We start from the raw sequence: 22647 nt of genomic DNA, 5'->3' as shown, positions 1-22647 counted from the left end.
GATTATATCATAGCAGACCCAAATTGTGCAGTGCCCACAGTTAATTTGCAGGCAGGTAGATAAGTTTCCTTGTGTATTTTTTTTTTTTTCCATTTATTCATTTAAAACTAACTTGGCTCTCATGAATTCCAACATAGTGCAATGTTTCACAGAGAACACATGCTGATCCGGTTCAGTGCAGTGTATTCAAAAGTGAAAGTTATAAAAGCAGACACCTTTCTTAAGAGCTATTTTAAAATAAAAGAAGAGGAAAAACCTTGTACTTATTATCATGGACCTCTGTGATACTGTAGTGAGAACGGAAACAAGTCTTGTGCTGTTTACATGTGAAATGGGTGGATGTCTTTGAAAAATGGAAGGCAGCTTTTAATAAATCATAGTTTTAATTTCTAAATGGGTACAGATTCACTGGGACACTTTCTTCAAAGACTTGCATTATTTATCTTGCATTTGCTCCAAAGAGTAAACCTGGAGCCTATAACTTGCATAGAGGGACATGCAATATATTTGTGTTTTGGTCCTGGCTGTGAATTGCAGAACCTTTTTCTTGGTAGAGGCCTGATCCAGCAAAGTACTCCTACTCAGGAAAGCATGTAAAAACACGGAAGCTACCACTGAGGTCAGTTATCCTCAGGAAGGATAAAATTCATCCCTGTGCAAAGTGGCCCGCATACGGCCTTACGCATTACTGGTCCCCTGAACAGGAGTGAATTTAACCTTAAGTGAGGCAGACTCTCTTTACTGCAAAGATATATTTGTTGTCTCCAGTTCCCCTCAGCCCAGAATCCATGACAAGCTGCTATAATCCTATGGTATTTTTTAATGAGCTTCCACTTAAGACCGCTCTCACATTTTTCAGTGGGATTGGCGCAGCTGTTCAGTATCACATTTCTCTGCCCATGAGCACTAATCTCCAAAATGTCAAAACCCATGGATATTTTAAAACCAAATGCTGAAACTAATGGAGTCTGTAACTCCCATGGCATAAGTGAAACTACTCGCAATGAAAAGGGGGGTGATGCTGAGCTCAGGCTCAGTGGGGCTGGGTGTGTGTCCGAAGACCCTTAAGACTGTACTGGTTTTATAAAATTGTATGTTGTCAGATCAGTATTCAGTGCTTCTGTTAATGTGCCAGTAGCGCACACACGCTTTGCTCTTCCCCTTCAAACTTTTTAATAGTTTATTCTGAATGCTAAGCTTCCCTGTGTCCTACCACATGGGGGCAGCAGCTATCTATTTCTGATTGGGTTACCTAATGAGGAGCTCTTGATTTCATAGTTGAGAGCAGCATGAAAGAATCTTGTTTCTTTGAAAGTTGAGCCGTTTCTTTTAGGTAAATGAGTATCTGCCAGGATCATTATGCATTAAACCGGTAGGGTCTTCTCCATCAGGATATTTCAGCATAATGGGAAATGAGACATTGCAGTTGGAAAAAGCCATTATCTAGCTAGTTTAAAAAAATCTAAAACAAAGTTGTACATAGTCTTCTATACCCAGTATTGCTCTGCTTTCATATTACGATTTCTGACGGTTGAATATAAACCCTCACTTTCTTTAAGGAGAGAAATATCTCATCTTTCAGCCCCATCCTTATTTTTTTATTATTTATACTGTGGAAGAATCTAAATGGCTCAATTAAAATCTAAGCCTCATTGTGCTGGTGGAGGAATACATACTTTCCACCCTAAGGAGATTACATTCTATGGCAGGGGTAGGCAACCTATGGCACGTGTGCTGAAGGCGGCACGTGAGCTGATTTTCAGTGGCACTCACACTGCCCAGGTCCTGGCCACCGGTCTGGGGGGCTCTACATTTTAATTTAATTTTTAAATGAAGTTTCTTAAACATTTTAAAAACCCTACTTACTTTACATACAACAATAGTTTAGTTATATGTTATAGACTTATAGAAAGAGACCTTCTAAAAACGTTAAAATGTAATACTGGCACTCGAAACCTTAAATTAGAGTGAATGAATGAAGGCTCGGCACACCACTTCTGAAAGGTTGCCGACCCCTGTTCTATGGCCTTAGGGATGCATGTGTTGCATGCAATAGAGTGCTCATTGATAACTGAACTGGTAACTTAATTGGTTAACAGAAATCTTAGTGCTCTAGAATATGAAACAATAAGTTATGTTGATAACTCAGTTGCATAGTGTTAAAATGTACAGAGGTATGTTTCATTCAAAGTATGTTTATACAGTGCTTTGGGTAACGCTAAGTGCTATATAGATGCTTAACTAAATTATTTAGGAACAGATGGAACATACAATGGTATTTTTGTCATCTCTAAAATGGCTTTTTATCTAACTTGCTCATTCTGCCCCTGTAATTTAGGGGACTGGCAGGGTGTGAGTGTGAGGGGGGGGGCAATTCACTTGTATATCCCTTGATGCTAACAAACATATTTTGCAAGTATTGCCAAAGCACAGCTATCAGATCTGGATATAGGTCAAGACAGGAGCTGTGCAAGGTGATTTAATGCTCACCTTTGTATTCCTCTGATCTTGCTTTTTGTAGTTACAGCTACTTGAATTTACGTCAGCTGCAGAGGACCCATTTTTAAATTTTGGTGCTCAGAACATTCATTTGTCCATAATGGGTAAATGTATAATTCTAGAAGGAATTGAGTTTATTCCTCATAGAAAAGAGGTTGAATCCCTGCTTTAAGTGCAAAACTTGACTCTGCCTTATCTGGAGTTTTGATTAATGCCTCCCTAATAACTGTTTAGTGCCTAGTTCCCATTGAAGATAATGGGAGTTCAGTATGCATAGCAGCTGCAGAATCTGGCCCCAGCTAACTTAAATTAAGTCTGTAAGCCCTGTTTCAGTTGTTATAAACCACTGTTTGCCTTTGGAGAACCAGTGGATCCTGGAGAAAAAATGGAAGAATGAATCATTTAATTATCCATTTACATCTGTTCCTTTTCTACAGGGCTAGTTTTTTATATGGAGCATTCGGCTCCCATTTAGGCACCTAGAAAGAATGGTGTTGGCAGCGTTCTGGAGCCAGCATGCTGAGCTCTGGGAAGATCCAGTCACTTATTTTGGTGCTCTAATGGCAGATGAGCTCTCTTGAAAAAGCTGACCTGGAATGCCAGGCTAGTGTAAGAACTAACTTACATGCAGTGGGCTGCATAGATTGTGTAAAGAAAAAGCTTATTGTGTGTCAGAGGAGACTTGTGTTAAGCAAGTTCACCCACCCTCTGCCTACAGTTGTCTCGGCCAGAGAGCTTCTACTGTGTTTTGTTTTTAACTGATACAGCTGTTAATTTAAACTGGAATCTTTATCTCCAGAGATGCTGGTATTTTTGGCCCTGGAGTGAAATCTGGCATGTAGGTCCGTTCTTGATAGCTTTGGAGACAAGCATACCTGGTTCAGTTATGGATGAGCCATTTTGTTTGGCTGGTGGTGGTTTGACTTTTGCTTTCTATTCTGACTCATGTGTCCTTCTGCCTCTGCAGTTAGTTCTCTGCCAAATGCTGAATGAGTGTTTCTTCAGTAAATATCTTTCTAAATGAAGGGAGCAGCAAACAAGTTCTTCCCTGCTCACATTCCATTAACCCATTTTGCACAAAGATGTCATTGGCTATTAGTATCCATCTTTCAACCAGTTTTACAAAGCTTGTGCGTCCGAGCTTCTAAAACAGACATCATTTCTTATCGTCATACAATCTAGGAGCCCTACTTATGGACCAGAACCCTATAGTGCTAGATTCTGTACAAATACAGAACAAAGAGAGCCCCAAAGAGGTAAGTAATAACAGCCTGAGGTAGCTATATGCTATCTGCACTGTACTTAAGGGAACAAGCTAAAAACTATTATTTTTCTGCACAGCAACAGACTTCTCAATAGTCTGAAATAACTCTGCTGAAGGGATCTAAGGAAATTCACACACATGTAACCGACTGATGTAAACTGCAACCGTGTAAACTCCATTTTACATCAGTGTATGGGATCTGCTTTAGGGATTTGCACCAGAGTGTCTACAGCTACAGCCATCCGTGTGTGTGAGCCTCCTTAACATAGGCAGGGCCTTAGAAGCACTTTAAAAAGGGGGGTGGGGTGGGGAGGGGCATGGACCATAAACCCCAATTTATGTAGAAGCCATTTGTAAAAAGGGCTGTGGAAAGTTAGATTCATTGATGTCTCCACTATTAGACTCATTCGAACACTGATCTTAGTTTTTGGTGTGCCTCCCAAGTTGAGCATTTAGGATTTTATTTATATATATATATATATATATATATATATATATATTCTGCACTTCCCGAGTAAAGAGTCCAGGTCTGTAACCAGAGCTGAATGAAAGAAATGCAAATGTGTATTTAATGTGGAGGAGTGGAAAGAGGGAGGCTATGTTTAAAACAAGCCTCAGTCTTTTCTCTTCTCATTGTAGTGTGAGTAACACAAGCATTTTCCATTTTAAAAGACGCTCGTGTTAAGACTTGCAAATGCATATGTGAGTTTCGGTGCTAGTGAAAGAAGCTGGACTGACAGCTCTAAAGACTAGAGTCCTATGATTCTATAGAAAGAGGGTGGTAGAGAGTATAAATAAGCTTCCCTGCCCAGATGTCCTAGGCAGAACTAGAGAGGGGGCCTATAGAAGGGAAAAGGCAGTTCACTGTTTATACCCATTCAGTCCTTGGACTCGCTAGTGCTCCTGCTACAGAGGACAGTACCAACTGCAGTGGTGTTTTGTTATGGACAGTCAGCTGGACTGATCCATAGACAGACGGTGGTAATTATACAGAGAGGCTGAATTTCAGTTACCTAGAAATGAAAGGCTCTTTTGTCCTTTACCAATGGCAGGAGACAGGCAATCCCTACCACCCTCCTTTTTTCTCCTTAAATCTTAAAAGTTGAGGGAGATTATGCTTTTGCACCAGATGTATTGGGAGCAGATTATCTCTAAAACAACATTTGGATAACCGAATAAGTCAAAAAAAGGTTTTATTTAATTAGACAACCAAACATAACCCAACCCCTTCAAGCAAAAACAAAAGTGAAACACATTTAATGAGAGAGAGATTGCACAGTGTGTGACATTTTAATACAGTCTATAAATAAAAGTTTGTTATACATTTTACAAGCAAAAATATCAGTTATGCTACCTCCAGTGTAGCTTATGTGTAAAATACTCATTTGCTGGGAATAACTACAGTTCTGATAAATGAGTGACCAAGTTTTTTCATTAAAGTTAAAGCAAATCGTTTAAAAATACTAGAAGGTTTTAAACATCAGGTTAATATGGACTATAAACCACTTATTCATTTTGGAAGCGACCCATATCAGTGATTTATATACAGTGACCAAGTAGAGCATATATAACCATTAATTCATCTGGGTGATTTTATATTAAAAAAGCAAACAAAGACTGAACACCATTATTGAATGTAGAAAGCTGGTGAAAATTGCCAAATTAAGAGCCCTGGAATTAAAATAAAGTCCTGTGTTGATCTACAGCACAGTGCAAACTACACGTGCTGTCCTGTTAAAGTGCTTCCATCTTGACCTGGAGGCACCTCAGTCCTTCCCTAAAAGTCTCTCTTCATTGCCCATCTGGGTTTTGCCCCCTGCTTATTCTGCCAATAACTCGGATGGTGATTTTTTGCAATGTGGCAGCTCTCCACTGGGAACCAGTCCAAGCACCAAACTGAAGCTCTCCTTGTAGTCTACAGAGTTTTGCCATTGAATTCAGAGGGAGCAGGCATTCAGGAAGTAGAATATAAATCACACTACCCTCCCTACCCACATTTATAATAGTGAACACAAAATCCCACTTGAATTAACACTGGCTTGAATTAACCACCACAGACACCATTTTATTGTTCTCCAAGAAACTGTTTCATCTATTTATAAGGGTAGGTGCCCACATTAAATTAAAATGGAAGTTGTTTTTCTAGTCCACAAAATAAACTAATCTGTTTTATCAATATGAACAATATAACTATTTAATTTATCATTTACCAAATTTTTGATGGAAGTAAAACCTTCCCAGACTACATAAAATAGCAATACAAATTGGTGTATCCAGTGGGACTGCGTGAAATACAAGCAACAAAATTCAAATGTGTCAAAAAAACAATATTTCAGATTTTGTGTTTTCATAATAGCAGGCTAATTTTACAGGGTTTTGCTTGGAAAAACCAAAACCCAGAACAACCTAGGCCCATTCCTTAGTGAAAATGGATCATTTATGAGCAAAGCTTCAATTTCCCAAGCTTGTTTTTGAACAGTTTTGACGGGAAAGTTGGCATTCACAATTTCAGGTTATTAGAGGTCGATGCCAGAATCTTAGTTTGCAAAAAGTTACATTAAGCAGCAAAATCATGCCTGTGTGAAACTGAAAATGGTGAAAAAAAGTGCATTGCTTTACTCACACATGTAATCCCATAAACTTCCAAAAGAACTAGGTACAATATAAAAGTTGCATGTGTTCTTAAGTATTTGCAGGATTGGAGCGCTAGTACTTTTGGCAACAACTTACAATATAGAGAAAATTATTGCTTCCATCAGTACCCATTCATTTTATTTTTAAACACCACGCTGGCATTTCTTGTGTTAGTTATTGCATACCACCTGGAGTAAGCTTATTTGGAATTGTGTGTCATATGTGTATTAGGGGAATTGAATTTCAGCTATTCCACTTATCATATTTGCATTCTCATTGTATTTGTAGCAAAGTAGAAGTCCAGAATACTTAAATTTATATCCACTATATGGGACAACTGTGGAATAAGGGCAGAAGTTAAGTCAGTAGTATAATGAATTACAAATAATGGTACACTTACTATCAATTTACAACATGACATTCATACCAAAAAAACTTGTTTTAAAAAATTGCATAGTGTAAGCCAAAGTTTTTCACTTTTCACTTAATGGTAAGAGTCCAACAGCAAAAATAAAAACCTTTTACATATACACACACACTACATGGGAAAAGCTTCAGTGAACTAAAAAGGTATTGCATATTAGTGAAAATAAAAAGTGCTTTAAATAAAAAATGACTAGTGTCTCAAAGTGCTTTTTGTTTGATGTCCATAACTAGAAAATATGTTCTACATGTTTTTACATTTATTTTACAGTCATTTTAATTGAGTTTATTTTGATGCATACTAGATTTTTGTTTTGTTTATGTATCTTTTACCAACTAAATTAGCTCAACAAACTTTGGTTATGTAAAATGAGATATCCCCGTGTGTGTGTTTTTTTTATATATATATGGAGAGAGAGAGAGAGAGACTCAAGTCCCCTGTTTACCTACAGTTACTTTCATGGCTCCCATCTCATTTGGATAACCTTTGTTTGACTGTAATTCAGACAGATATTTGAACTGGAAGAAAGCAGACACAGTGCAGCATGCTTGCCTGATGAGATGGTAAGAGTGCATCCATAATACATTTACAGAAATAGATAAAAACAGACAATGCTATAAACCACTAATATACACACCAAACGACAGTGTGTCAGCTACTTAAGGACTATATTAAAAATTAGCTGACCCCAAAGTAGGCTAAAACTAAAACCACATCCTTTGAGACATGAATGTATAGGAAACAAGTTGCTTAACTGTTTAGAATGGGGCATTTAAAGGGGCATTCTTCTGAGGGACAAGAGAACTGTAAAACTCTACACAGTTTGTAAGTCACAGTGATGTCCATTAGTATGGACAGAATTTAAGGACAATTATCACTTAGTGTCTTCCATCTCCAAAGCACTTCACAAACCTGAACCAGTTAATCTTCTCAGCACTCCTCTGAGGCACGTGGTCATTAGCATTAGCACCAGCACCATTTATAAAAGAGCTAAATGAAGACAAGACATTAAGGCCCAAATTTTCAGCAATGGCTTTTAAACGTGCACACCTCCATTTCTGGCTGCTCAGTGAGAGAGCACAAAGGTGATTTTTTCCAGAGATACTGAAGCACCTACAGCTCCCATGGACCTCAGGGGTCAAGACAGGCCCTCAAAAATCAAAAGCCACTTTTGAAAACATGCAGCTAATTGGCTTGCCCAAGGCTAATGAGTGAGTCTGTGGCAGAGCTAGGATTAGCTTCTAGGAGTTCCAGATCCTCCATCCTCTGCTCTGATCACGTCTCTCACTGTTCTGTTAAAACTCCCCATTTCTACATCCCGTTTTTAGCATAATTGGATTCAGACACCTTCCCCTTGTCATGCAGGTTCCCAGTGGAGTTTTTCCCCCCTTCCAAATAAATTGCATTTAAAGTAGGTTTAAAACTGAATTTAACAAAAGAAAATCACTAACGAGTAATTTTGTATCGTGCTTTTAAACACCATGCAGGGCATGTTCTTTCTTTTACATTTTAAAAGCCCTAATAGGCTAGTGCATTTACCTAATGGTCCTGTGGGGGAGAGAGAAGGCATTCCCCCAAGACAACAGTGTAGCAACTGGGCCTCTCCAGTAACGACTCTCCATATCTGTTTTTTTGAGAAGGGTTTTAGTCTCACCCTCGCCCCCAATAATTTGCAAGCAGTGCATTTATAGGATACTCTGGGAGCCATGGCAGACCCATATGCTCCTACAGAACCACTCCTGGATAGACTTCATCATTAATGACATGTCAAGGTCCATCCTGCGTCACACCACGTTGGAACAGGCTTGTGGGGTTTATGTAACTGGAGACAGCAAAGCAGCCTCCTGAACCAACTTATCGATGGCTACCTTGGTACGTGTAGGAAATCGGCTGCCGTGTCCCAGGCCTGACAGTGAAGGTGTTCACAGGAGAACTGTACTGTGGGTTGCCCTGGGTAGGCCTGAAGGAGGAAACAAAGGAGGAAGTCATCAAAAGCCATGGAAGCCATTTATAAAACAAAGCAGCAAGGCATCCAAGAGGGATAGGGGCAAGCATAACTGTGTTCCTGTAGTTATATTTTATTCTGCACCCAGGGAGAGCAAGCTGTAGTTCTCTCCAGTGCCTGTTGCCATAGTATCCAACAGCCCAACTCTGAAGACACGCATGCAGGGACAGATTGGCTAGGGCAGTTCCAGCCATAACTACTCTGCCATCTGCACGGCCTGTACCAGTGGGCACACTGTGCCTTTAAATGTGCACCATTCTTTTATCTGACGGTGCAACAAGACGTACCTACAGCGCCCCAGGCAAAGGAATCCCTCTGCTCATATTTTAAATCTGCTTCAAAACACGCTCTAATTAAAACCGATTCAGGAGCACGCTCCTTGGGAAGCATATGTCACATGGAGGGGACACACCTCTCCCTGCTTTGCCAGCAGAAGGGTCTCAGGATTCCGGGAAGAAGCTAGGATAAGGCTTGCTCATAGTGCTCTTTCTGGCTTGTATCTGTATTGCGGCGCCGCCCAGATGCCCCAATCATGATTGAGACCCTGTTACTAGTAGGCATAGTGCAAACGTGGAGCAAGACATGGTCCTGTTCCCTGCCCTGCCTGGCCTGCCCTTCAAACAGACTGCTTCAATTTGGGGATATTTTTCCCTTAAGCAAACCCTCCGCACCCTCCAGAACAAGTTATAATTAGAGATGGCTGAGGGGGCTGTGCGTGGAGCCAGACAGTGCCTGGGTCAGAGGGAAAACCAACTGAAAGTCAGGCCTAGGACTGAGGTGGAAGGAAGAATCAGGTCTTGGGTTTGAGTTAGAGAGAGCACCAAAGATGTTCTCAAAAGACGTCAGTTGCACCTGAGCCAGTACTGGGGGAGAAGCCTCTTCCTCTCTTGGATGTGACCCAGAATGAGAACCACAGATACGGGTTCAGACCTGGGGATTCAAATCGGACACCCCTCCAGCCCCCCTGTCCTCGCAATAAGTGGAACATACCTGCTGGTTGCTGCTGCACTGGCGGCAGAGTAGTCCCCATTCTGCCCTTTATATTTGGCATTGTTCATGGTGTTGCTACAAGACATGGTTTTCCCAGGGGGCTCCAGTGACATCCGCCTGCCCTGCGTGCTGCTGGGGGCACTCCTGTGGGTGGAGCTGACCCGGCGCATCCCCTCTGCAGCCTGGGAGCCATACCCCACCATGTTGTGGCCATAGGTCACGGGTGTGCTAACGTTCCTGGAGGACGTGGATGTTCTCGTGTAGGACCTATCGGGTTCAGACACGTATAGGCGCTTCTTGATCAGCGGGCGGCTGTCTGCGCTGTAGACAGGAGGGCCAGTGGAGTAACTGCCACCTGGGTAATGTTGACTGAAGCCGCTATTCCTCGTACCGCTGTCTGGGGCCATTTTGGAGGGCAGGACGTAACTGTTGCCATAGCCGTAGCTTGGACGTCGGATATTCTGCTGCCTTTCCCAGGGTTGGCTGTAATCAGGGAAACTGCGGTCTCTGCGGCTCTCTGCCACGTTTGAAGAAGCTTCCTCGACCCTGTTGGCGTCATTGCTGAACTCTGGTGGTGGTGGGATGATCTCGAAGTCAAGCTTCTCTCCATTTTCTTCCTCCTCCTTGGGCAAGGAGCTAGGAGGTGAAGAGGCAGCGTACAGGGGAAGGTCAGGTTTGGGGGGCAGGTCTTGTGGTCTCAAGTGTCTGGACTCCAGGAGGCCTTGAACTAAACTGGAGGCACCAAACCTGTCTGGCTTGGAAAGGCGCTGGGACTCCCCAGCGCTAGTTTTCTGCATGCTCTGGCTTTGCTCAGAAGTGCTGGAGAACGACAGTGGTTTGTAGGCTCTCTGTCCTGGTTCCGAGAAGCCCAGTGCCTTGCCTTCAGGTGTGACCATCCTGTCATGCTGCTTTCCCTCCAAAAGGGCAGGTGACTCCTTTGGCGGGGACTTTGGTACCACCACAAAGGAGTAGGGCTTGGACTCACTGTAGTAGAAGTTGGTCGAGCCAGTTTCTGACTGGCTGCTGCTGCCGCTGCTGAGTTTCTCGGATAGCTTAACGGGAGGCTTTTTGGACAAATAACTGTTCTGGCGGGAGGCAGATTGCCTGCCTCTTTGGGCCCGCTGTTTTGCAGCCAGGAGGAGAGCCATTGGAGAGCCTTTCTCCACCTTTTCTCCTGTGACTGGGTGGATCAGGGCATCGTCATCCTCCTGGTCTGCATTCATGGAGGAAGAGGATGGCTCTGAAGGTACCCGTGGCTTCTCAGCAGAGCACAGGATTGTGCCTCTTTCTGCATCATGTTTGTTTGTACTGACTGGCCCCTCCTCCACAGTTTGGGAGGGGGTCAGAGAGCATAGACTGTCTGTGGAGCTGGTCTTGGCCCGATGGGTCTTGTATTGGACGAGAGAAAAGTCTGTGTATGGCCCAGAGGTTTGTGTGGGAGAGGTAGCCTCTATAGAGGAGGGTGAAGAGGAGGCTAGAACAAAGAGTTGGTCCTTTGGTTTCTGAGGTGGGTCTGGAGACTTCCGAACATTGTCAGACGGCGGGTATCCCGGAACAGGGTTTAAGTTCTCCAAAGTCTTATTACTGGTGAGGGCACTGGGAGTCTTACGATCCTCCTGTGTCTTCTCAACTTCCACTGAAGCTGCTGTGGGTGGGAGCTGATTGGCAACAGGTTTTGGCAGCCTGGAGTCACCAGAATTTGTCTGGCTGCTACCAGAATTCAGGGTAACTCTGTTTGTGCCTGGACTGTGTCTGTGATCTGTAAGTCCTATTGGTGGTTTAGCTTCCTTTGTTGGGGAGAGTAGTGCTTCCAGCTCGTTCCTGAATTTCATAACACTGTTTGCTTGCGTGTTGGTGGGTTTATTGACTGGAGCAGAGAAAACCGAGGAGGAGTTCTCTTTTGCAGTGAGTGAATTAGTAGGTATCTTCCCTTTCCTCTCACTTTCCCCCCCTGCTGGTAACTGTGGATCCTTCAAAGTAGGTTTAGCTTGTTTTGACCCAACAGAGCTAAACCTATCATTGCTAGCATGGTCAGTAATACTATTGGTAGGTCTGGCAGTTATGGGTTTATCCAGCTGTCTCTCCTCCCTTTTCGAAGAAGAGGACAGCAGAACTGACAGTTCTTGCTTCAGCCTGTTTAGATTACTGGGTTCCTTCCAGTCATCATCAGATGATGTGTAGTCTGGGGAGGGCACGTCCAGTTCCTCCTCTGCAGTAGGAAGCTCAGATTTTGGACCTAAGTCCTTTTCAGCTTTCTCCAGCGGGACCTTTGCTGCCTCTGACAATGAGGATCGATAGCTATTAAAATTAGTCCCTTTGCCGGAGTCTGACCCTGGTCTTGGGCTCGCGGGTTCTGTGATTTGTCTGACGGGCTTTGTTACTATCTGCCTATCCAAGGTAGATTTCTGCTCAGCTTCTCCAGATAAGTGCACCTTGGCTGCAGGTCTTATGGTAAAGCTCGGCGGAAGGGGAGGGCGGGTGTGAGGCTGTCTGGAAATAGGCCCATCTTCCTCACCGGAAACTTTTTCTTCCATGGAAATGGATGAACTTCTCACTGGGGCAGCGGGAGGTACTTTTAATGATCTGGGGAAAGTTAGGTGAGGTTCTGGGGTGGACTTGGTCAGCGACTCTTCCTTCTGGTGAGAGGCCGGTGGAGTGGTGACAGTGAGAGAGGAGGCGCTGGCATTTTCCCTGGCGTCCGTCTGCCTCATGTTCAGAACCGTTTCTGATTTCCACTTGGAGACGCCGTTTGAGATGGGAGTATGAAGTGTGGGAGGCGCTGGAGGGGGCAGAGGCGGCGCCGGGGGCACCACAAAAGCGAGTGGAGGTGCTGGAGGAATGAAATCCGGAGGGGACAGCGGTCTGGAAGAAGATACGGTTGAAGACGAAAGCAGGGGCGGAGCCACGGATGGCGGAGATGCTGCCATTGGAGGTAGTGGTGGTGGCAGCGGCGGTGGCGGTGGAGGTGCCGTGCACGGTGGAGGCAGTGGTATTTCCATTGGTGGGGGTGGGGGTGCCATGGAGGGTGGAGGTGGGGGTGGGGCCATTGGAGGTGGTGGAGGAATATCATTGTCCAGATAGTCCCTCTCGAAAGCCTTTGGCCGCAGGTCTCCAACTGAATTGTACAGTCTGTAGTTTCCATTGATTTGGGGCCTAAGGCCTATGGGAAAGAACATTGGTATTAAACACATTGCACATTGGCAAGGTCCATACAGAGAACATCTCCAGCAAAACTGTCCTTCTAAGAAGAGCCAAGTGTCACACAACCAGCTGGAAGCATTTCATTTAAAACAACCTGATTTAAAATGATTTTAGCAGCAACACAGCCATTGCAACTCACTCCTTAATAGCGCGCTTGCGTTCCATACATCTTTAGGAGATGCCCAGAAAAAGGGCCTGATTTTGCAACTAAAATCCCAGGGGCAGACCCTAATGAAGCAGGTATAGCTTGTACCAGGCTCTCTATGGAGTATATGAAATATACTAATCTCTAGGTCTTTAATCTTGAGGGTGCGCAGCACCCGCAACTCCTGTTGACTTCACTGGCAGTTGAAGGCACCTAGCACCTCCTTAGGTGGCCTGGATAATACCTGTAAACCTTTCAGCCCAGGTGGAATGAGTCATCTGAAGATCCTAGTTCATAATTATTCTAACATAAGAGTTATATCTCACCACTAAGAAAAAAATGGATTGAGCCTTTTCTTAAAAACAAGTTGAGGTTAATAGACAAGAGAAGGTCTCTTGGCTTCTTTCTGCACTGGGAGATCCTGCAATGTATTTTTTGCTCATTTGGTCATGAAAATTAGGAAGGAATTAATAAAAAAAAAGAAAAGACATTGTAGACTTCTATCAGATACTTCCATAACTTATGGAATTTTGATTGGGGTTCACGAGTTTTAAGTTAGCGATTGCTACTAACTTATTTTGTATTGTACTTTCCCTCGGTGTGTCTCTGTCTTTTCTGATGCACTGATTTGCATATAAAATATATGAAACCAGATAAACTGGGTCCACAAAGGAAACAACTAGAATGAGATTGTTTCAGGACTCCCAAGACATTATGTAATACTTGGCAGAAAAGCATATTCAGTCTCCTGACTTCTTATTATCACAGTCACTATCTAGAGTCAAGACAAAATTTAGTTACCTCCTATGCTTCCTACAGAATAAGGGAACAAATTAAGCAACCAAATTTCCATGTCAACAATGGAATAACTTTATATATGTTTAAAAAACTCTTGATAGTTGCCATGGTTGCATCACAGAAAAAACTAACCCAACATGCTTTGCAGGTGTTGGCTTCATCTGATGACAGCATCTCGTAACTGTGTTTCAGTCCTTTTCCCTAAGGACACTTGGAATCCTCCTCAAGTCAGCCAGCAACTGAAAGCTTACTCAGTTTGTGTGGAAACACACAGGAGGCCAGATCCTGACGCCTTGGTATATTGTCTTCAGCCAAACTAGTTGCATGATTAAGGAACGGTGACGGCAACATAAGCAGATCTGTGCATTAAAGCCATTTTAAGGGCTTTGAATACCTCAGCAGAGAGGACACCTTACCTAGAGATGCTTTTTCTTCAAAGCCCTCCGGCACAGAAGGGGTTGGCACAGCCACTCCATGTGTCTCCTGGGTGTTCTGAAAGGTTTAATAAGTGGATGGTAAGAAAACTCACAACTGTATATACACAACACCTAGAACAAAGGAGTCCCGATTCATGACTGGGGCTCCAAGGCGCTACAACAATACAAAATAAATAATAAATAATAAAAAACACCTCAAATACCATGTGTATAAAGTGCTGGGCATGAGTTTTACCCATGTTAGGTCATCTGAATCTCAGCTTTCATTTATATATGTTCCTAGGCCTCCTGGTTGTGAAGAAAAGCTTGAAAACATGACTTGACTGTAACCAGGGCAGACATGTCTGCCTGCACGCGCAGACAACCTCCCACCGGGGAAGGAACACCAGCTATTGCCAGAGAGCTACCACCATTGGTGCACCCGCTGCTGGCATGGTGGCCTTGGGAAGCACCCCTGTTGGGAGTGGACTTGGCACTCCAGATTGCCTTATTCCATCTCTACTGGACAGGGCAGGGCAGGGGTGAAGATAGTCTCCACCGAGCATTGGCAGTTGCTCACCAAAGTTCACGTGCAGAGGACACTAACTCACTAAAGAAATGGCATGAATTCTGTGGAGGGGCTGCGGCATTCAGCACAGCCTAACAAGTTAAGTGCCACTGACACTGCCCTCCACCCCGCAAACCCTCGTGGGTTTGCATTCCTCTCCCTAGTTAGCACTGAGGACCCACTGTGAAACCCAGCTGAAATTGCTGAGTCAACTCTTTTTGCAGCCGCACTGCAAATTTGGAAGCATTTTGATGCACAAGCAAAACAGGAACTGGCCCATGTGCCCAAATCTTAGTGACCCTGCTGAGCTTCAGGCTTGTGGAGCTGTCTGAAGCCAGGGCCATTTCAGGTCATTTGGGTGCAAAAATTTTGTTCAGCTCCAGTTCATGCCATTTTTCCGAGAAGCAGCCTCATTCGTGGCACTTTCAACTAGGCTGAAATGCTGAACAAGGGCCTCCCGTGCCTCCCAAACACAAACAGCCCAACCTGCCCCTCCAGTGACTCACTGTGATGATCATTCAGCAAAAGCGTTTAAAGTTTTTGCTGCTCGCTAAACATACCCTAATGCGTGAAAATTACAGACTAAACCCTGTCAGGACTGGAACTCTAATTCCTGGACCAACGCTTTACTCAGCAGTTTTGAGCCTCGGCTGCCCCTTTTCGAGACTTCATTATAGACATTCCAGGCTCAATTCCTTCTTCGCCTGGCACCGTGTGCAGTCACCTACACCTTGTGCAAAGTGCTACCAAATCAGAACAGTGGTGTTAGACACCCACTTTGCTGTGACTGCACAAAGTGCTGGACAAGGCTGAATTGGGCCATTCTGTACAGAGAAATTTATACCAGTCAGATGGTTCCTGTAACAGGAGTGCTCTTTATCGATAGAAAACATACATTGTTAACAGATAAAGAGCCAGCAGCTAGAGCTCAAGAACAGATAGCACAGTTCCTGGATTTTGTAGGACCCATAAAATGTGGTGTTGTGCACTGCCAACGGCTTCTTCTAGGCAGCTCTTTACAGTCCTTTGTGCAAAGAGAATTTTGCCCTAAGAGCAGTTTCCACCATTGCACAGCGTGGCTGCGTTTCTTATACAAACCCCTGGATAATGCTGTAGCCAGTGCCCTTTGCCTTTCGTTTGGCAATATTGTTACTTTTGCAAGAGATTGCAGTAGGGTTCCAAGGTCCCACTGGCCAAAGTTTCAGTTTAACACATAATCTACTCCACCATCATAAACACGTTGAGAGTCTAGATTAACTAGCTGTAAAGGCACTGGGTGTAAAAAGAAAGCAGTGTGGGATAATTTAGGAACACAGGAATTTCCAGAGCAGTGGCACATCTAGCCCAGTCTGTTGTCTCTGACAGCGGCCAGCACCAGCTGCTTCAGAGGAAGGGGCAAGAACCCCGTGGTAGGCAGTTATGGAATAACCTGCCCCTGGGGAATGCTTCCTCCTGACCCCCAATAGTTAGAGGTTGGCTTGTGCCCTGCAGCATGAGGGTTTGCATTTCTCATTGCAGCCACTGTGGCTGCATGCAGCCATCAGGGGATTTTTCTGCAACCACAACAGCCTCTTGGGCTGAGATGGGGCTGGGGGCGGGGGCACGGTGGCAAAGCAGTGACCCTTCCCAGTAGCGTCTAGCTGTTGCTCCTGGCTGCCTTGCTGGCTGCCATGCTGGCACCACCAGTTGGGGGGCTGGGGGGAAATCAGCGCCTTGCACCACGCAGCCTCCTGGGGGCTCCGGGCAGCACCTTTGCAGACACATCGGACCCAGTGTGTGTGTGCTCAGCAGGCTTCAGGTTTCAGCCCCTGGGCTTTGGCTCTGGGCTTTCAGCCCAGTGCGGCGGGGTTTGGGCTTGGAAAAACTGTCAGAGCGGCCACCAGCAAGGGTTAGTGGCCACACCCTGAGCCACCAAAAAAAAATTGTTCTAAGAACCACATACCCTATTAGAGTCAAAAAGAAACATTGCAATTGTTTGGGTTGTGTTTTCCGCACCACCTGATAATTATACAGCGAATACATGGTACTAAAAATATCTTCCTTCCTGGATCGTTCACAGATCCAGAACATTGCTGGCTGTAGGTTGAAACGTGACCATTGTCCTGCAATTTCACACACACCTTCAGACACTTGAATGCTTAGGATTCTCAACCCCACCCACTCTGAGTGTTGCTAATATGTATCAAGGATGGGGTTTTTGCAAAAGCTGCCTTGGCCTGGATTCATGAATGCCAGGCGGGCTGCTATTTACATTAATGCTGCCAGGAAAGGGGGTCCATTGAGGACTATAATATTGCCCAACTCACCAGAGTGCTATTAAGCGGTCTCACTCAGGGGTTGAATTTTATGTCCCAGAGAGATCACACTCAGCAGCAGCAGGTAGGACGGGAAGGAACGGCTGACTTGTTAAAACACTCCCTTTTAGACTGTGTTGGGAGCAGTGTGGCTGGGCTCCAGAAGAAGCAGTGATCAGAAGTGGCAGAGAAACCCGAGAGGATCTCCCAGAGAGAAGAATATAAATGAACATGGCAAATAGCTTCCCCGCCCCCACGCTCACCCAGAGTTTCCTGTCAATTCTTGACAAAATGGAAAATGCAGATGTTCCCTCACTGTGTGCTTTACGGAGTCCCAGTCACAGCCTTCAGTGCCTGCCCTAAACTGATCATGACACAGTCAGGAGACCATCCTCCTCAGCCCCAAAATGTATGTCAATATTCAATTGACCAGGCACATTAACAGTGGTGAACAGGCTGGCTACTTTTAAGGCATCAGGTATCAACCTCTGTCAGAGGCCGACTGCCAGGCTAGATGGACTTCTGGCTGTTCCCATGCAGGACATTCTGTGGTTCCTGGAGATACCCAAGATAATGGGAGGGAACATTTTGGGCAAGAAACCTTAGCTTTTGTTGAAGGGCTAAGGAGAACAGAGGGGATAAGGAAGCATTTCAGGATTTCTCCCCCTTTGCCCTTGCCCAGCGGCACCTCTCCAGCTGAAGCTGTCAGGCCATGACTTCAATAGGATTTCCTTGAGGTCTGCAACTTTGCCAGCAAAAGCCAAACAAAGAGATGTCTAAAGGCATTTCATACAAGCTCGCGTGGCCTTCTCTGGTACAGCCATGAAAGCATAAGGGAGGCGACAAATAGAAAACCAGCAATTATTGAATCTCAGCAGCGCAATACACATACGGTAGTAGCTTGTTAACAAGGAAATAGAGTGATTTCTAAGCATTCATTTGCCCCTGCATTCTGAGAAGTGCATGTGTCACACACTGGATTACAGTGACACACCCTTACAGAAATGAACAAGAGGAAGGCCTATATTTTCAAGTGTCCAATAACTGTGGGTGTCCAATTTTTTGAGCTGTCAAAATGAGATGTTTAAGGGTCCTGTCTGAGCACCTGCTGCTCCCAGGGAATTCTTTTGGAGTTGTGGTTGCGCCGCACCTCTCAAAATTAGCCCCCACAATGTCACATGTTTGTCTTCCAAAAATGGAGGAAGCCCAAGTCAGTGGCCTCTCTTGACAATGCTGGCCATAGCAACTGCATGTATTTGCTAGGCATGTGACTAGCTTTACTCAGCCTCCCTCTGACTCATGGTGAGGTGCTTCTACTCTCCTGAGTGGTTCGCTTAGAACCAGCATTTCAGGTTTGAGGAGGTTTTCTGTGCGCTGAGCGCCCTGCTTGGGATGAGCATTCACTGGCATGCAAAGGCGCTCCTTCATGAATGTGGGACAGAATTAGGCCGTCCCTCTCCAAGGAAGCTTCTCTCACCCTTCAAATGCTAATGAGAGAGCCCTGCCTGACTGTACTTTGCCCGGTTCCACGATCTCCTATCACGAGGACCTACACGTCCTTCATTTGGAATGACTTTGGTGCGTCTCATTGTGGTTCCCAGAGGCAAGAGTCTGTAGCAAAAGATGACCCAACCACTAGCCCCCGTTTGTGGCAAGCTCAGAGAGGCCGAGGGCTGACTGAGCTCCCTCCTAATCCCTCTTGGTGGCTCCTCCAAGTCAGGGGTGAGGCAGACCAAGAAAGCTTTTCCTGCCCCTTCCGCTGCTGCCCCTGCTTGGTGGTTTTAGCTAGTGTGCTTTGATCTCCAGGGCTGTCAAGGCAGCACCTTGCACTGGCAATGAGAATGGAGGAAGTTGTGCGAGGTGCAGGCTGTTGATCACTGAAGAAAGAGCCACTGCTCCCAAGAGTACATGAGTTGCAAGTACCCTCTCATTAAAGTGCCTACTGGAAAACATCGCCCCTGGTAGCAAGGCCACTGCTGAATGCTATAAGGGTTCATGTGGGAAGGAAGTTAGTCTTGCAAGGGAAAAATTGTCATACAGAGAGGAATGTTGAAGAGGTCTGGGCACAATTCCAAGGCAGGGTGTACACAAACCCTAAGCCACTTTCAATATTGACTCACGATCGCATCTACGTCAGCCTAGCAAAGCCCTGGCAATGCAGAATGTCAGTTGCTGTGTGAAAAGAAGGGGTTATAGATTAGTAAATTGCTTATGTGATGTGTGTTACAGCAAGGCCTCAGGAGCAGGAGAGTGGGTCTCCGCTCCATTCATTTCACATCACAGCTAGAGCTGGGTGAAAAAAGGCAAGGTCATTATGCAAAGAAAAAAACATGTTTAAATTCCATTTTTCATTTAATTCAAATTTTTTCTATTAAAAATTTCAAAAAACAATTTACTTCTACCTTAGTGGGAAAACCCCCTACTCTCCCCCCGGCGCCCCAATTGGAAAAAAAAAATTGAAGAGTGTGAGACATTTCCCCTGCAATGTCAAAAAATGAAGACAAAAATGAAGTTTTTCTGCAAAAATTTTAGCCACTAAACCCCCATTTTTTGGAGGAGAACTTCATTTGCCAGTGTTAAGAATCCCCATTCCCCTCCCCCTCCCCCGGGCAGGGGTCATGTGACACCGTGTAAGCATGCGTTCCACCAGGCCTCCCTGCTATAGAAACACTTGGGCCAGAAGTACCTCTACGCTGTTCTGCTGTGTATGTGTGGGATGCAGGGAAGTGCAGCCGACATTCAGTAGGCAGAAAAGCTCTCATTTCTCTCTGATGCCAGACAGACCGAGTGACAGGGCAGCAAAGCAGGGAGGGAGAGACGCTACTTGAGGAGCTTACAGGGCAGGTTCTCACTGCCTGCAAAGGCACAGCTGGGCTGCCCTTCTTTTTAGCCTTCTCAGTGACTCATTCCTTTGGTTTCTCCATTTATAGTTAACCGTTTATTTTTATAAAGGGAATTCTGAGAGTGCAGAGAAGCTAGGAAGCATCAGGGGGGAGGGCAGCAATACCATGACACTTGTTGGAGGATGAGGGACTATGTAAGCTTGGAGTCTGACAGCTCCCCTCCTGTAGCCAAATAGCACACCATGGGGAGGTGAAAAAATTGCATTGTTGAGGCTGAGTAAGGGGATGGTGCTGCATGTTTATTCCAAAAGACATTTGTGCTGCAGAGACCTATTCATTCCCCCTGCCCTGTTTCTCTTCCCCTAGTAGCCCATTTCAAGCAGAGGCAGAAGGCCGGCTGTACCACAAGCATGGATCTCCCCTGGAAAATTGACCGCACGGGGTTCCCATGCTTGTTCCTTCTCTTTGATTCCATACAAGACAAAAGTTCTAAAACGTTTTTCAACTAAAAGCCAGCCCTGAAAACTCAGTCTGAGCTCTCCCAATCAAGCAGGGTTCTCTCTCTGTGTTGCGATAAGCTTTAAGAAACGTTCTGCAGGTAAGTCATGCCTTCAGTGACACCTGTGCAGCTCCATTGCTTCCTTATTATTCCTTCAACAATACCTGTGTAATCCCACAGCCTCCTAATTGTTCCTTTAATGACACCTCTGCAACTCTATTGTCTCCTAATACCCATAACAACACCTGTAAAACTCCATTAATATTTATGCAACCCAGTCGCTGCAGTGCACAGGTGTCATAACTGACTGAAATGTTGTAAATGTAGCTATGCTGATGAGGCACAAGAAGCAACAGAATCTGGCTCATTCTCTCTTAGCTATGTCAGCTCTTCAGGGCTAAGAATGCAGGATTTGCATGACCAGACCAGTATCTGCTAAGGACAGTATCCCATGTCTGGTATATTACATGCAGTTCAGCTACCCTGTCTCCGTAATACACCTAGGCAGTTGAGCCCTATTCCACACTCCTTATGGGACTCAACCCTTGGGAAGGATCATCATGTGGGGAAAAATATACCCAATTCTCATAGCAAATGGGGAGATTTTACTGAATTTGCAAGAAGTACTCTCTCCTTCTGATTCTGGAGATAGACTCTTCTGGAGATTTTTAGGGGATCCCCATATCTAGCCTTGCTAACTGTACCTCCTAATTTCAATGTTAGCATCCAGTTGCTATTTAAGTGCTGATAATCCTGTCTGAGACAGTCCCTGTCCCAAGGAGTTTCTATAGAAGGACCTGTCTAGAGGTTACGTAAAGGTATGGGAGAACTGTCTGACAGTGCAAACAAGCGAAACTGATGCACTGAGAGCAAAAGCCCAAGAGATCCCAGGGAAAAGCTCTCAGCCTCACCCATCATGGAAGAGCTCCAAGTCACAGGCATAGAGGAGCAGCTACCCTTTGTTTTTGGTGCACTCCCTGACTTTGATGTTAAGCAGCTGTGGCAGAGCTGAGCATGTATGTGGCTTGGTACACAGGGAATGAAACAAATAAAGAAGCTATTTCAATGGGGTTAATTCAACCTGACGTAGACATACCAGTCTTTCCTCCCTCTCAGCTCTGTTAGTTACATGCTCACCTTAAGAGCGAGGATGGCCAAAATTATGACGACCATCTTAATGCAACCTGTGTTATACAGGGGAGGAGGGAAGGAGCTGCTGAAGAACCCCCAAGTGGCATTTGCTGAATTTGGGCCGATTCTAATACATGACTCAATTTTTTAATCAGGACAGGAGTTTTGTCTGCATCCGGTCCTGGGCATAGTCTGAGGCTCTGGAATGAACTCAGGACCATCACAAACCTTCTCCAAGTGCCACATGTATTCCTTTGACCTGCCTTCTCTAATATAAACACATAACAATGGGTATATTTATTTAACAACAACAAAATTCACCACACGTCTACCAAAACATGACACTCCACTGCACACACTCCTCCTCCCGGAGAAAAGATGAGAGAAACAACAACATGTGACAGATGTGTAGTCACGTTGCTTAATGCACTACTGGAAGGCACTCAGATAAAAACCTATCTAGAATAGAACAGAACAGTGATAATTCTTTATTCAAGGGTTATGTCCCGCTCACAGCAGCCTAGAGGATCGTTCAAAATAGCCTGCAAAAAGGGTCTGATTCTCTAGGTTTTTAAAGTAATTTCTACAATAGTTTAATCCCTCTGAATTCTGTAGGGTTCTCCTATCACACACTGGGAGGAGGATTTGCTTTTGGAGCTGGCAGGCACTGAGCCACACACTGACCCATAAATATCATTGGGTGTAAAGTCCTGCTATACCACATCAGGACACCAACTGCTCCATTGTTCTATTCAGCTCAAGGGGGTTTTGCTCATTTACAGCATCCCCGCTTAGAGCTTTGCTGATTTCCCTTTCCCCACTTCTGCTTCATGACCTCACTTTACTAATGAGGATCTCATAACTGAGCTAACGAGAGGGCATTACCAGTAGCAGTGAAATCAGAATACTGTACTCACAACGACAAAGAGTCCTGTG

At 44.8% G+C, this 22647-nt stretch overlaps 1 protein-coding gene across 1 annotated transcript in view; it reads right to left on the bottom strand.

Moving 5' to 3' along the window:
- Positions 1 to 8675: 8675 nt before the first annotated feature.
- Positions 8676 to 22647, bottom strand: part of CUNH6orf132 (chromosome unknown C6orf132 homolog) — a 25665-nt gene continuing 11693 nt past the window's right edge. Inside the window, exons 3-6 of the mRNA XM_026660983.1 lie at positions 14377 to 14452; positions 12149 to 12976; positions 9817 to 12070; positions 8676 to 8781 (exon numbers count right to left, since the gene is read on the bottom strand). Coding sequence (XP_026516768.1) covers positions 8676 to 8781; positions 9817 to 12070; positions 12149 to 12976; positions 14377 to 14452 — 3264 coding nt within the window. The remainder of the gene's footprint in view (positions 8782 to 9816; positions 12071 to 12148; positions 12977 to 14376; positions 14453 to 22647) is intronic.

The sequence above is a fragment of the Terrapene carolina genome, unplaced genomic scaffold (assembly GCF_002925995.2).
Source record: "Terrapene carolina triunguis isolate 2854851 unplaced genomic scaffold, T_m_triunguis-2.0 Scaffold926, whole genome shotgun sequence".
Lineage (NCBI taxonomy): Eukaryota > Metazoa > Chordata > Testudines > Emydidae > Terrapene > Terrapene triunguis.
Note: the sequence above shows the minus strand (reverse complement) of the source record. Positions and strands in the feature narration are given on the sequence as shown.